The sequence below is a fragment of the Bos taurus genome, chromosome 1 (assembly GCF_002263795.3).
Source record: "Bos taurus isolate L1 Dominette 01449 registration number 42190680 breed Hereford chromosome 1, ARS-UCD2.0, whole genome shotgun sequence".
Lineage (NCBI taxonomy): Eukaryota > Metazoa > Chordata > Mammalia > Artiodactyla > Bovidae > Bos > Bos taurus.
The window spans coordinates 111622062-111635731 of record NC_037328.1 but is presented as its reverse complement, the minus strand read 5'-3'; the positions used below and the strand labels follow the sequence as shown (position 1 = coordinate 111635731).

The following is a 13670-nucleotide window of genomic DNA, read 5'->3' as shown; positions in this document are numbered from 1 at the left end:
GCAAGAGATCATGATGGCTTGGACCAAGAGCAGGGCTCTCAGCAGTTTGTGGCTAATCAGACACTGTCACATCAGATTTCCTGGTATAATTTAGACATTTGAAGTGTGTGTTCAAAAGAAAAGGAGACACATTAGAAAGTGACCATTTAAACACCTAGCATCACTTCCCAAAGTAATCCCATTATTTTGTGGCTTTTACTGCCTTTTGAAATTCTGTTTAATAAGGGACTCATTTAAGCTGATAAAGCCACCTGGGTAGAAAATGACTTTTTGGAGTGGTTGCCAGAGCTCTTTAGTAATTAAAACATTGAACGAAAGATTTCCTGCTCCTTTCCCATGTTAAAGTTTAAATATTTGCAGATAAACAGAGACCTTTTCTCCTTTCTATCTTTATTATGTATAGTAGTACTTTTACAAGTGCTGCTAGAGAAGAGGACATGTTCTGGGTGGTGCCAAGAGAATGAAAATGGATGTGGGATGCAGATACTGTTTCTGTTCTCTGAAAAATGGTGGGCCAACAGAGAAACCTGGGCTTCCATGGTGGCTTAGTGGTAAAGAATCCCCCCGCTAATGCAGGAGATGCAGATTTAATCCCTGGGTTGGGAAGATCCCATGAAGAAGGAAATTGAAACCCACACCAGTATTCTTGCCTGGGAAATTCCATGGACAGAGGGGCCTAGTAGGCTATAGCCCACGGGGTCGTGAAAGAATTGGGCATGACTTAGGGACTTCCCTTGTGGTTCAGCTGGTAAAGAATCAGCTTGCAATGCAGGAGACCTGGGTTTGATCCCTGGATTGGGAAGATCCCCTGGAGAAGGGAAAGGCTACCCACTCCAGTATTCTGGCCTGGAGAATCCCACGGACTGTATAGTGCATGGGAGTGCAGAGTTGGACGTGCCTGGGCGACTTTCACTTTCACTTTAGGGACCAACAGCAACAGCAATACAGAAACCACCACCTGGTGCAAATGATGTATGAGACAAAAAGAAAATCTCTCTGAGTCACTTATAAAGCTGATGACCTGCAAAGAATTTAGAGTTACAGCCTAACCAGAAAATGCCTGTTTTCCTCCTCACAAAGACATCAAAGTTAAATTCTACCCTTCTCTTTGAAGCTTCTCTTCATAATGCCCTGCTTTTTACAGGGGCTGTATATATTGATTTATAGGTAAAGCATAAGGGTTTCTAAGGCCAAGCACAAATTATTTATGACATTCTTACTGGTGGGGTTTTATGGCCTTGCTTTATCAATTTCAGTTTAAATGTCAGTCTTCCCACAGTGCTAAGCAGACTGACAGAATGCTAACATGCTTAGGTAGACCTTTGGTTACAGAGATAAAGACAGCAGGACTTACTTTGGCTCCTTAGTCTCTCGAAACTGGGTGGAAACAGCAGAGCAAACTGAGTAAACACAAAGAGTTTAGAATAGCATGGCTTGCAATCAGTAGTACCATTCCTGCTGTTTAAACCTAGGTAAGTTGCCTTTCTTCTCTAAGCACAAGTCCTGGCACATAGTGAACATTCAGTGACTGTTAGCTGGTGTCTAAGTTTGTTTAGGCTATGATAGCAAAACACCATAGGCTGGATGACTTATAAACACGAACCATGTATGTTGTGGTTCTGGAACCTGGGGAATCCAAGGTCTCGGCAGTGACAGACTGGGTGTATGGTAAGGGCCTGCTCTGCCTGATGGGTGGGATCTCTCTGGGGCTTGTTTATAAGGGCACTAATCCCATTCATGAGGGCTCTACCCTAATGACCTGTCACCTGCCAAAAACCCCACTTCTTTATACCATCACCTTAGGGGTTAAACAGAGAAGGCAATGGCACCCCACTCCAGTACTCTTGCCTGGAAAATCCCATGGACGAAGGAGCCTGGTGGGCTGCAGTCCATGGGGTCGCACAGAGTCGGACACGACTGAGCGACTTCACTTTCACTTTTCACTTTCATGCATTGGAGGAGGAAATGGCAACCCACTCCAGTGTTCTTGCCTGGAGAATCCCAGGGACGGTGGAGCCTGGTGGGCTGCCGTCTATGGGGTCGCACAGAGTCGGACACGACTGAAGTGACTTAGCAGCAGCAGCAGCAGCAGTAGGGGTTAGAATTTCATCATCTTAATTTGGTGGGGGGGACACAAACATTCAGACCATACCCTCTAGTTATATCAGTAACTAACCCTAACCTAACCTCAACACTATTTTTAACACAGAGAATTGAACTGTTAGCTATTGGTATAATTATTAGCTAGTTTACCCCCATGTCTATGTAGTCCCAGCTCCATGGACCAAGCATTTAAAACTCTAGTCAGTGGCACTTTGGAGTCACATAGTTTCCGAGTTCGGTAACATGGGAATCATTATACAAATTTCCTTTTCCTTCAGCTGTAAACCTCCATCCTTGTTCCAAGACCCATATACAGCACAATTATCCACTAACTCCTGTCAACTCCATCCTTAGTAGGGTTCTCAGATCAGTTCTTTCTTCTTTATTCACCCAATCTATCAGACACCTTTGCCCCAGTACTCTGTCCCTTTACCCTGCTTCTCTCTTCAGCAGGAGTCCTCTCTCTAAGATGTATGTCTAATTTTGTCACTTCCTGGCTAAAATCTTTCACCATGATGTTCCTGTTTCTCATTTACCTTTCTCTCTGTACACTCTTTCTTCCTGACCCTTTGTGGTCTCCTTTTCCTCTGGTTAGATTATTTACAATTCCCTGAATTCATCTCCTCTGAGAAAAGAGGCTTCTTTCAGGCTTCTTCTTCCTGAATGTTCCTTCCTTCTCCATTCCTCTGTTGCCAACTCTCTTCCTCCAATCTTTGGAGACTCAGGTAATATATTGTTTCTCCATGAAAGCTTTCTGAGCAGCCTTTCTCCACTAAGTTCGCATTAGGCATCTTCTCAATGCTTTGTAGCACTTTATGCCTAATTTGATTGTACCACTTATTATCCTGTTTTGTGATGGCCTTTGAAAGGGAGCATCATAGGCTCAAGGAGCTCTGTGTGTTCACCTTCATATTTCTTGTGCCTGGGAGAGAGCCTGACACCTAATAGGTGCTTGATAAATGCACTCTGAATGTCCACCAATCAATACCAGGTGGCTGCTATACTGGGAGGCTGGTGTTTAGGTAAGTGAGGTCAAACTATGGGCTTCCTTGGTAGCTCAGTTGGTAAAGACTGAGGAGGAATGCAGTGCAGGAAACCTGGGTTCAATTCCTGGGTCAGGAAGATACCCTGGAGAAGGAAATGGCAACCCATTCCGGTATTCTTGCCTGAGAAACACCATGGACAGAGGAGCCTGGCGGGCTATAATCCAACAGGTTGTAAGAGTCACATACGACTTAGTGACTAAACCACCACCACCACAATCAAAATACAGAAGGAACTGTGCTTAATAAGTTTTTGTTCATTTTTAAAGTTTCTAAGTGGCACTGATATCAGTTTGTATTTTAGTCCACGATTGTGGGTGGTGCTAGTGGTAAAGAACCTGCCTGCCAATGCAGGAGACAGAAGAGATGCGAGTTCAGTCCCTGGGTTGGGAAGATCCCCTGGAAGAGGAAATGGCAACCCACTCCAGTATTCTTGCCTGGAGACTCCCATGGACAGAGGAGCCTGATGGGCTACAGTCCATGGGATCGCAAATAGTTGGACATGACTGAAGCAACTTAGCACGTGGTTATATTGGACGTTCCTCAAACATGGCCCTGCTCTGTATAAATGCCATACTACCAGGTACGTAAAACATCATAACGGAATCTGAGATCACTTGCCTCTGGAGAAACAGTCTTTAGCCTATGGATAAACAACCGCAAGCCATAGTCACCCATCAAGGTCAATATAACAATTTGCTGACTTGGGGTTTTCCATCCAGTGGCCCAGTGGCAGATACACTGGTTTAATATAAACCTCTACAAACCACTAAGTTCAAAGTGCCATGCCTACTCACTGAAGTTCAAGGCTCACCACCACATGTCCTGGCCCTACCAAAAGCTTACCGGCATGAGTGTTGTGGCCTCTCAGTTTTCAATTCCCACATTATGATATGTTGCATTGAAGAGACGCCAAAAAACTCTCCTCTTCCTTTTGGGTTTAGAACAAATTAAAATATGTCAAACAATAGCAAATTTGAGACCAAAATTTACTTATTAGGATAAACACCAAGTTGAGGATGTAACTTACTGTGAGAGTCAAGTGGGTTTCCTAAATCTGATCCCAAGAATTAAGTCAACTTACCCTTCTAGTCACAAGCAATTGGGATTGGGACAGGCCTCCCCACAGTGAGAAACTTGCCAGGTAAAGCTTGGATTGGGGAAAGCAAGGGAAAACTCCCACATCCTATGAGCATCTCATACCCAAAGACAATGACAGATACAGCATCTGAGTTCAACTGTGTCACTCGACTTCCCTTCAGGTTGAGTAAGCAGGGGAGATGATTAGACTATTTGAGCTTCCTCAATACAGGAGGGAAGAGAGTTCCTACCTAACTCTAGCTCATGATAAGGGGCTCAATCAAATAACTTTCATGGTTTATCAATAAAAATGTATATATAGGAGGAGCTATTGTTCCATATCAGTATTTTGTTCTTTTTAGTTTCTGTAGTTGCCTGCTCTCCTGGACTAATGGGTAAACATTCCGTAATTTTGCAGCAGTCAAGAGAATGCAGGATGAATCATTTATGGATGGCTTACCGTGAACTGTAATGGTGGTTACGTAAAATGTCAGCCCTTTTTCCTGCCTGTGTTTTGACGCTACTCATCACAACACAAACTGAAAAAGTTTCTAAGCCTTAAAGAGTGGAAAACATAAAAATAGTGCGTATCTTCATGATTTTTTTGCATTCTTTATTTTCTATTTCAAGAGTGGTGAAATATCCACAAGAACAAGTTAGATCAATTTGTTTTCAAACCACAACCTCTTGTAATTAAAAGGCCAGTAATGGATACATAGCTTTGACCTTAACACATTAATGTTGCATTTTTAAAGCAGGCTAATATGGGGCCATGGTGTATTTCTCAGATTTAGAAGCCTGATCCCTTAATAATGTCACTGTTCCTATCATTGTACCATATCAGATGCCTGCTGAACTGGAGACTAATGTTTTGGGTCAGTGTAACCAAGATACAGAGGAAAGTGGTGAGCATAGCTGATCCTTCAGGATGCCTTAGGATTTCTGATGTAAAAATGTTCCAACAAGCAGGCTTATTGGGGCTCACAGAGGAAGTACAAGGGCTAGTGAAAAAGAAGTACTGTGCCTCTGTTTGTCCATTCATGGCAATGGCATTTCCTTGGCAGAGAGGGATATAAAGTCTAGGGTTGGATTAGGTAGCTAATAAGGCCCTTTGGGGAAGTTACTGACAAGAGTTAGGATTCCAGTGGTTGGTTTGGAAAATCACTTGCTCATTTCTTGCTGTGGCCCCAGCAGTGAAGTCTGTTTGCCAATGAGGGGAAGGAAAATGAAGACAGGAGGAGAGGCTGTGAGAGAGTGAAGACATGGCCCTCACATTGGGGATCTGCATTCTAGCCAGGGAAACAGTGGATGCTCACAGTCATTTGAAGAATGCCAAAAGTTTGGTTAGTAAAATAGATAGTTTAAGGACATTAAAAATACCTTGGTCATGTCACTTAGCACCCCTGAGACTTACATCCTTTCTGTCTAAATTTCCTCACCTGTTATAATGCTGTCCCAAGAGTGTGTATCTAGCAGTGTTAAGGAGCTTCCCTGGTGGTTCAGTTGGTAAAGAATCTACCTGCCAATGCAGGAGAAGCAAGTTAGATCCCTGGGTCTGGGAGATCCTCTGGAGAAGGAAATGGCAACCCACTCCAGTATTCTTTCATGGGAAATTCCATGGACAGAGGAGACTGATGGACTACATTCCATAGGGTCACAAAGAGTCTGACATGACTGAGCAACTGAACTGAACTGAATGTTAATAATATGTTTTGTACCGGGTTGACACAAGAAACATTTACTTTCCTCAAAACCAGAGTTTGTTTGTTTTTTTTTAATTGGAGGCTAATTACTTTAAAATATTGTGATGTTTTCTGCCATATATTCACATGAATCAGACATGGATGTACATGTATTCCCCAACCTGACCCTCCCCTCCCACCTCCCTCCCCATCTCATCCCTCAGGGTCATCCCAGTGCACCAGCCCTGAGCATCCTGTCTCATGCATGGAACCTGGACTGGTGATCTATTTCACATATGATAATATACATAAAACCAGAGTTTTACATTGTTCATTATATAACTCTTCTGTGTACACCTGAAAGATAAATCCTTCCAACTCCAAAAGTGAAATGAGAAGAGGGTATGGAAGGGAAATTCACCTGAAAAGAAATATAGAGAACTAGTAAATATCAGAAAACCATGTGCCTCTTGAAAAACCTGTATGCAGGTCAGGAAGCAACATTTAGATCTGCACATGGAACACAGACTGGTTCCAAATAGGAAAAGGAGTACGTCAAGGCTGTATATTGTCACCCTGATTACTTAACTTATATGCAGGGTACATCATGAGAAACGCTGGACTGGAAGAAGCACAAGCTGGAATCAAGATTTCTGGGAGAAATATCAATAACCTCAGATATGCAGATGACACCACCCTTATGGCAGAAAGTGAAGAGGAACTAAAGAGCCTCTTGATGAAAGTGAAAGAGGAGAGTGGAAAAGTTGGTTTAAAGCTTAACATTCAGAAAACTAAGATCATGGCATCTGGTCCCATCACCTCATGGCAAATAAATGGGGAAACAGTGGACTTTATATTTTGGGGTTCCAAAATCACTGCAGATGGTGATTGCAGCTATGAAGTTAGAAGATGCTTACTCCTTGGAAGGAAAGTTATGACCAACCTAGACAGCATATTAAAAAACAGAGACATTACTTTGATGACAAAGGTCTGTCTAGTCAAGGCTATGGTTTTTCCAGTGGTCATATATGGATGTGAGAGTTGGACAATAAAGAAAGCAGAGCGCCAAAGAATTGATGCTTTTGAACTGTGGTGTTGGAGAAGACTCTTGAGAGTCCCTTGGATTGCAAAGAGATCCAACCAGTCCATCCTAAAGGAGATCAGTCCTGGGTGTTCATTAGAGGGTCTGATGTTGAAGCTGAAACTCCAATATTTTGGCTACCTAATGCAAAGAGCTGACTCATTTGAAAAGACCCTGATGCTGGGAGGGATAGAGGGCAGGAGGAGAAGGGGACGACAGAGGAGGAAGTGGTTGGATGGCTTCACCGACTCAATGGACATGAGTCTGGGTGGGATCCGGGAGTTGGTGATGGACAGGGAGGCCTGGCGTGCTGCAATTCATGGGGTCACAAAGAGTTGGACACAACTGAGCTACTGAACTGAACTGGACTGAAGATGCTTAACTTTATTAATAAATAAATGAAAGCTGAAACATCAATGAGAAATTATTTTCTTGAATCCCATTGTGAAGATTAAAATGTTAATTCTAGTATAAAATGAAGAAATGGGCTTTTTCATACATGAATAGGTGAAAACTGGTTCAAATTTTCTGGAAAGAAACTTGACAGTATTAAAAAGTCTAAGAGTTTTCCTAGTTTCAACCCAATAATTCCAGTTATTGAAATATATCCCTAGGAAATAGTTATGGATATATGAAGGGGTTTATCTTCAGCATTGCTTTTATTTGCTGTAACCAAACTCCCTTGCACATTGTTAAGTTACAACAATATGAAGTTTAGTTACATAAATTATTTATGGAAATACAGTGAAATACTATAGAAGTATTTAATTTTGGGGGCTATTTAATGAAAGATTGCTTTATTGATGTACCTTATATGAAGAAAGTACAGAGTATTTAAGATTTTATTAAACTTTGGTACTGAAAAATGACATCATGCAGTTAAGAAAAAATAGATTAGAAAACAATATTATAGTATAATTGTAGTTTTATATAAAAGTATATTTGTAAATGATATTGGAACTCCACACATCAAAATAAAAATAATCATTATTTCTGGAAGCCAGGACTTTGTATGATTTTAATTTCATCATTTGTGTTTTCTTTATTTATTGACTTTTAAAATTTAGTTTTAATTATTCAAGTAATAACACAAATATTCACTGTAATAAAATATTCAAACAATACAGAAGTATAAGGTACAAAGTTAAAGTCCACTTTTCATTGCATTTGCCTCAAACATCCCAGTGCTGATGCTCATTAGTTAGGGGTTTTGCGCCTTCACAGAACACTTTCTGGGGGTTCAGGAACTCCCTACCGCCCCCTCTGCATCATTTTAGTTTGCTGGTCACAGACTGGCTGCTTTCAGCCATCTTCCCTGGGCTCTTCTGGATGCTGTGCTCTACTGAATGTGGGCTCCTCTGAGACCCTCTCAGGGCTCCTGAATCTGTCAAGGGAACAAGATCTCCCTGGGGGTTCCTCTGACCCCTGTCCTCGATGCTGTTGACCTGAGAGCATCTAATATCAGGCCCTTTTCTTCTCTCCTCCTCCCGCTCTTCTCTCAGACACATTTCTACTTCCTCTTTAGGTGAGTATTAACTCCTGAACTTTTTTTGCCTTTGAATTTTGAAAATTGCTCAGTGGTTCATAAGGGAATCTATACGTGCTGTGTGTGTGCTCAGTCATGTCCAACTCTGCGACCCCATGGACTGTAGCCCATCAGGCTCTTCTGTCCATAGAATTTTCCAGGCAAGAATACCGGCGTGGGTTGCCATTTCCCACTTCAGAGGATCTTCCCGACTGAGGGATGGAACCTGAGTCTCTTGTGTCTCCTGCATTGGCAGGTGGATTGTTCACTTCTGCACCACCTGGGAAGCTTAAGGGAATCTTTAGGATAATGGAATTCATTCTCAATAAATCTTAGCTTTCAGGAATCTCTTTCTCTTCTCCCTGTTCCTCTGATCCATCCCTTCTTCCATTTATCCTTCTCCCCTTACTCTCTTCCCTCCTTCCTTTTTCCCTTTCTGTCTGATATAGACTAAAACATCTTATTTATAAGTCCTCTACCTAACACTGACTCCTTTCATTTTGTATTTCTGCTCAGATAATCCTTAGCCTCTAGCTAAACTGGGAGAAATTCAAAAAAGAACACAATGATATAGTTCAAAAAAATTCTTATCAAAGTATAAAGTTAAAAAGGTTATACTGTATATACAAACTTTTAAGGGTCAAGTTTATAGATCTAACTTATACACAGTAAAACTCACACATTTTCAGGTCTACTGTGGATGAGCTTTGCTAAAGTCATACAGCCATGTAACCAAGAGCACAATCAAGATGTAGAACGTTTCCATCACCCCAAACAGTTCTTTCAAGCCTCTTTTTAGTCAGTCTCTTCCCCCAACTCTCAGGCTCTTGCAGCTATTGTTTTGCCTTTCCTAGAATGTGATATAAATTACAGTATGTAATTTTAACAACCTGGCTTCTTTGACTTAATATAGTGCTTTTGAGATTCATTCATGTTTTGTATTAGTACTAATTCAGTCTTGAATTATGAATATGTAATAATTTGTTTATTTACCAGCTCATAGACATTTAGGTTGCTTCTAGTTTTTTGGGCAATTATGAACAAACTTACTATAAACATTTATGTATAGTTCTTTCTGTGGACATACATTTTCATTTTTCTTAAGTAAATACCTAGGGGGTAGATTGCAGGGTACTATAAGTATATGGTTAACTTTGAAAGAAATATTCAAATGTTTTCCAAAGTGGCTATACCATTTAGCCTTACCACCAGCAATGTATGAGAGTTCTAATTACTCCACACCTGATATGGCATTTGTTATTAGCAGATTCTCTCTCTTTTTATTTATTCTCTCTCTCTTTTTAAATCTTAGCTTTTCTAGTAGGTGTGTAGTGGGGTTTCACTTTTTAAAATTTATATTTCTCTAATTCTAAATGATATTGAATATGTTTTTATGTACTTATCTGCCGTTGGTATCTCTTCTTTGGTGAAGTGTCTACTTAAAAAGTTGTTTCTCACTTTGAACTGAAAGAAATTCTTATATATTTTGTCTACAAGTCTTTTATCACTTATGTATTTTGTCAATATTTTCTTCCAATCTGTGGGTTGTCGTTTCATCTTCTTAGTAGTGGCTTTCAAAGAGCAATAGTTTAGTTTTAATGAAGTCCAGTTTATTGTTTTTTTTTTTAATAGCTTGTACTTTTTGTGTAATATCTAAGAAGGTAATTTTTTTCTACATTTTCTTCTAGAAGTTCTTTAGTTTTAGGTTTCACATTTAGATGTATGATCTGTTTGTGTTACTTTTTGTTTGCAGTGAATGGTAAGGTTTGCAGTTCTTATTTTTGCAAGTGGAGAACCAATAATTCTAGTACCATTTATTAAAAAGATTATCTTTTCTTCGTTGTATTACTTTGCTCCTTTGTAAAAAACCAACTGACTGTACATGTATAAGTTTATTTCTAGACTTTTAAATCCTGTTCTGTTAAGCTATGTCTTTTCTTGTGCCAATACCACATTCTCTTGATTATTGTTTTATAGAACGTCTTGAAATCAGGTAGCGTGAATTCTCCAACTTTGTTTCTCCAAAATTAGTGTGTATATTCTATCCTTTCTTTTCTATATAAATTTAATAGCTGCTCAGTTTCTGTAAAAAGTTGGAATTTGTGTTGAAACTGTATTAAATTGATAGATCATATTGGGCAGAATCAATATATTTAACGCATTGAATTTCCCATCTGTGAACACAGTGCATCTATTCATTTACTAAGGTCTTCTGTGATTTGTTTCATCACTGTTTAATGGCTTTTAGCATGCAAATTGTGCACATGTTTTGCTATATTTATCCCTAAGTATTTGTGATTTTGGATGGTATTAGAAATGATAACTGTAGTTAGAATTTTGATTTTTCATTGCTAATTTATAAAAACACAATTGACTTTTGTGTTCTGACTTTGTATTTTACAGCTTTGCTAAATCCATTTAGAACTTAATTAGAATTTTTGTAAGTTCTTTGGACTTTCTTTATAAACAGTTTTATTTCTTCATTTCCAATCTTCTGTTATTACTATTATTATTATTCTAGGCTGTTTCACTCTGGCTAAGCCCTGCAGTACAGTGTTCAATAAGTTTTAAGAGCAGACATCCTTGATATAGATCTTTTCAATCTTATAAATTATTGTCAGCTTAGTGAATGGAAATGGTATATCACTTTAAAAATTTGTATTTCCCTGCTTACTAGTGAAATTGAATATCTTTTAATATATTTACTGACTCTGTTTCCTATGATAATTGCCTCCATATATCCTTTGTAAAATTTCCCTTCACTTGTTTAGCGTCTTTGATTTGTGTACTTCTGCGTATTCTGGTTATTATTCTTGTGTATGGTGCAACTATTTTCTCCCAGGATATTGCTCATCTCAATTTAATAAAATGGGTTTGGAATATAGAAGTTTTAAATGTTATGAGTCAAATATATCAGGCTTTTTTCTTTTATGATTTTTGAGTTTGTAGCTTTCTTAAGAAGGCTTTTTCACTCTAAGAAAATATAGATATTGTCTTATAATTTATTAATCTACTTTTACAGTTTTGCTTTATAAGATTTAGCTCTTTAATCTATCTGGCATTTCTGTGCAGTGTGTGAAAGAGGTAGTTTTATAAATGGTTGAGGTAGTTGTATAAATGGTTAACCAATTGTTTCAACATTTATTTAATTGAATATCTTATAGTTCTTGCATTGCTTTGAAATGCCTTTTTTACATTTTATGAAATGTTCGTATGTCAATGTGTGTCTTTCTGGATTCTGATTTTTGTCCCTTTACCTTATTTTTCTGGAGTTTTGCTAGTACCATATGATTTTTATTTCTAGAGACTTGCATGTTTTGCTCTTGTACAGGAATTCTACATGGCAGATCCTGTGGAGAAGCTTAATCAAAGCCCATTCCAATCCCTTTCAAAAGCAAGAAGGCTCAAGGCTACACTGCATAGATTTTCTTGCAGCTGCAGTTCTGTTTGAGCTTTAATATTTAGAAGGCAAAGTGGACTGCAGTGTTTTGGAGGCTGCTCTTGGCCACTCTGCTAGTGAGCATAGGAGAGAATACGTTTGGTTTTGTTTCAGCAAATGTAGCAGAGATGCCATTCTAAACTCCTGCTTTGGTGCAAACTGTGGCAAATATGGGGCATGATGAAGTCAGTAACTTCCTGACTGTGTAAGAAGCACCTGCTCTGTTGGAGGCCTAATTCTGCATTAAGGTTTTGGGGGATGGTCCTGGACACTCAGACCAGGTTTGTTTTGTTCAGCTTCGTGATGGTTCTGGTACAGTATATAATATCTAAATGATTCTCGTTTGTGCTAATTCAGTTCAGTTCAGTTCAATTCAGTCGCTCAGTCATGTCCAACTCTTTGCGACCCCATGAATTGCAACACGTCAGACCTCCATGTCCATCACCAACTCCCAGAGTTCACCCAAACTCATGTACATTGAGTTGGTGATGCCATCTAGCCATCTCATCCTCTGTCGTCCCCTTCTCCTCCTGCCCCCAATTCCTCCCAGTATCAGGGTCTTTTCCATTGAGTCAACTCTTTGCATCAAGTGGCCAAAGAATTGGAGTTTCAGCTTCAACATCAGACCCTCTAATAAACACCCAGGACTGATCTCTTTTAGGATGGACTGGTTGGATCCCCTTTCAGTTCAAGGGACTCTCAAGAGTCTTCTCCAATACCACAGTTCAAAAGCACCAATTCTTTGGCACTCTGCTTTCTTTATTGTACAACTCTCACATCCATACATGACCACTGGAAAAATCATAGCCTTGACTAGATGGACCTTTGTCATCAAAGTAATGTCTCTGCTTTTTAATATGCTGTCTAGGTTGGTCATAACTTTCCTTCCAAGCAGTAAGCGTCTTCTAATTTCATGGCTGCAATCACCATCTGCAGTGATTTTGGAGCCCCAGAAAATAAAGTCAGTCACTCTTTCCACTGTTTGCCCATCTATTTGCCATGAGGTGATGGGATCAGATACCATGATCTTAGTTTTCTAAATGTTGAGCTTTAAGCCAACTTTTTCCACTTTCCTCTTTCACTTTCATCAAGAGGTTCTTTAGTTCCTCTTCACTTTCTGCCATAAGGGTGGTGTCATCTGCATATCTGAGGTTATTGATATTTCTCCCAGAAATCTTGATTCCAGCTTGTGCTTCTTCCAGCCCAGCATTTCTCATGATGTACTCCACATATAAGTTAAATAATCAGGGTGACAATATACAGCCTTGACGTACTCCTTTTCCTATTTGGAACCAGTCTGTTGTTCCATGTCCAGTTCTAACTGTTGCTTCCTGACCTGCATATAGGTTTCTTAAGAGGCAGGTCAGGTGGTCTGGTATTCCCATCTCTTTCAGAATTTCCCACAGTTTATTGTTAACTGCACAGTCAAAGGCTTTGGCATAGTCAATAAAGCAGAAATAGATGTTTTTCTGGAACTCTCTTGCTTTTTCGATGATCCCAGCGGATGTTGGCAATTTGATCTCTGGTCCCTCTGCCTTTTCTAAAACCAGCTTGAATATCTGGAAATTCACGGTTCACATATTGCTGAATCCTGGCTTGGAGAATTTTGAGCTAATTAGATGAATTTTATTTTCTAGAGATGAGCCCTGACATGATACATCTGCCATCATATTTATTTTTTATCAGTTGGGAGATAGGAAGATTTAATTCTTATAAT

The 13670-nt window shown here is 39.6% G+C and overlaps 1 protein-coding gene across 3 annotated transcripts in view; it reads left to right on the top strand.

Moving 5' to 3' along the window:
- The window catches only part of LOC107132205 (vomeronasal type-2 receptor 1-like), a 52902-nt gene extending 46900 nt beyond the window's left edge, over positions 1 to 6002 (top strand). For all 3 annotated transcript variants that reach the window (XR_009495353.1, XM_059888826.1, XM_059888832.1), the window contains one exon: positions 4645 to 6002. Coding sequence is in view for 2 of the 3 variants with exons in the window: in XM_059888826.1 (XP_059744809.1) it covers positions 4645 to 4691 (47 nt within the window). In the remaining variant the exon portion in view is untranslated. The remainder of the gene's footprint in view (positions 1 to 4644) is intronic.
- The last annotated feature ends 7668 nt before the right edge of the window (positions 6003 to 13670 follow it).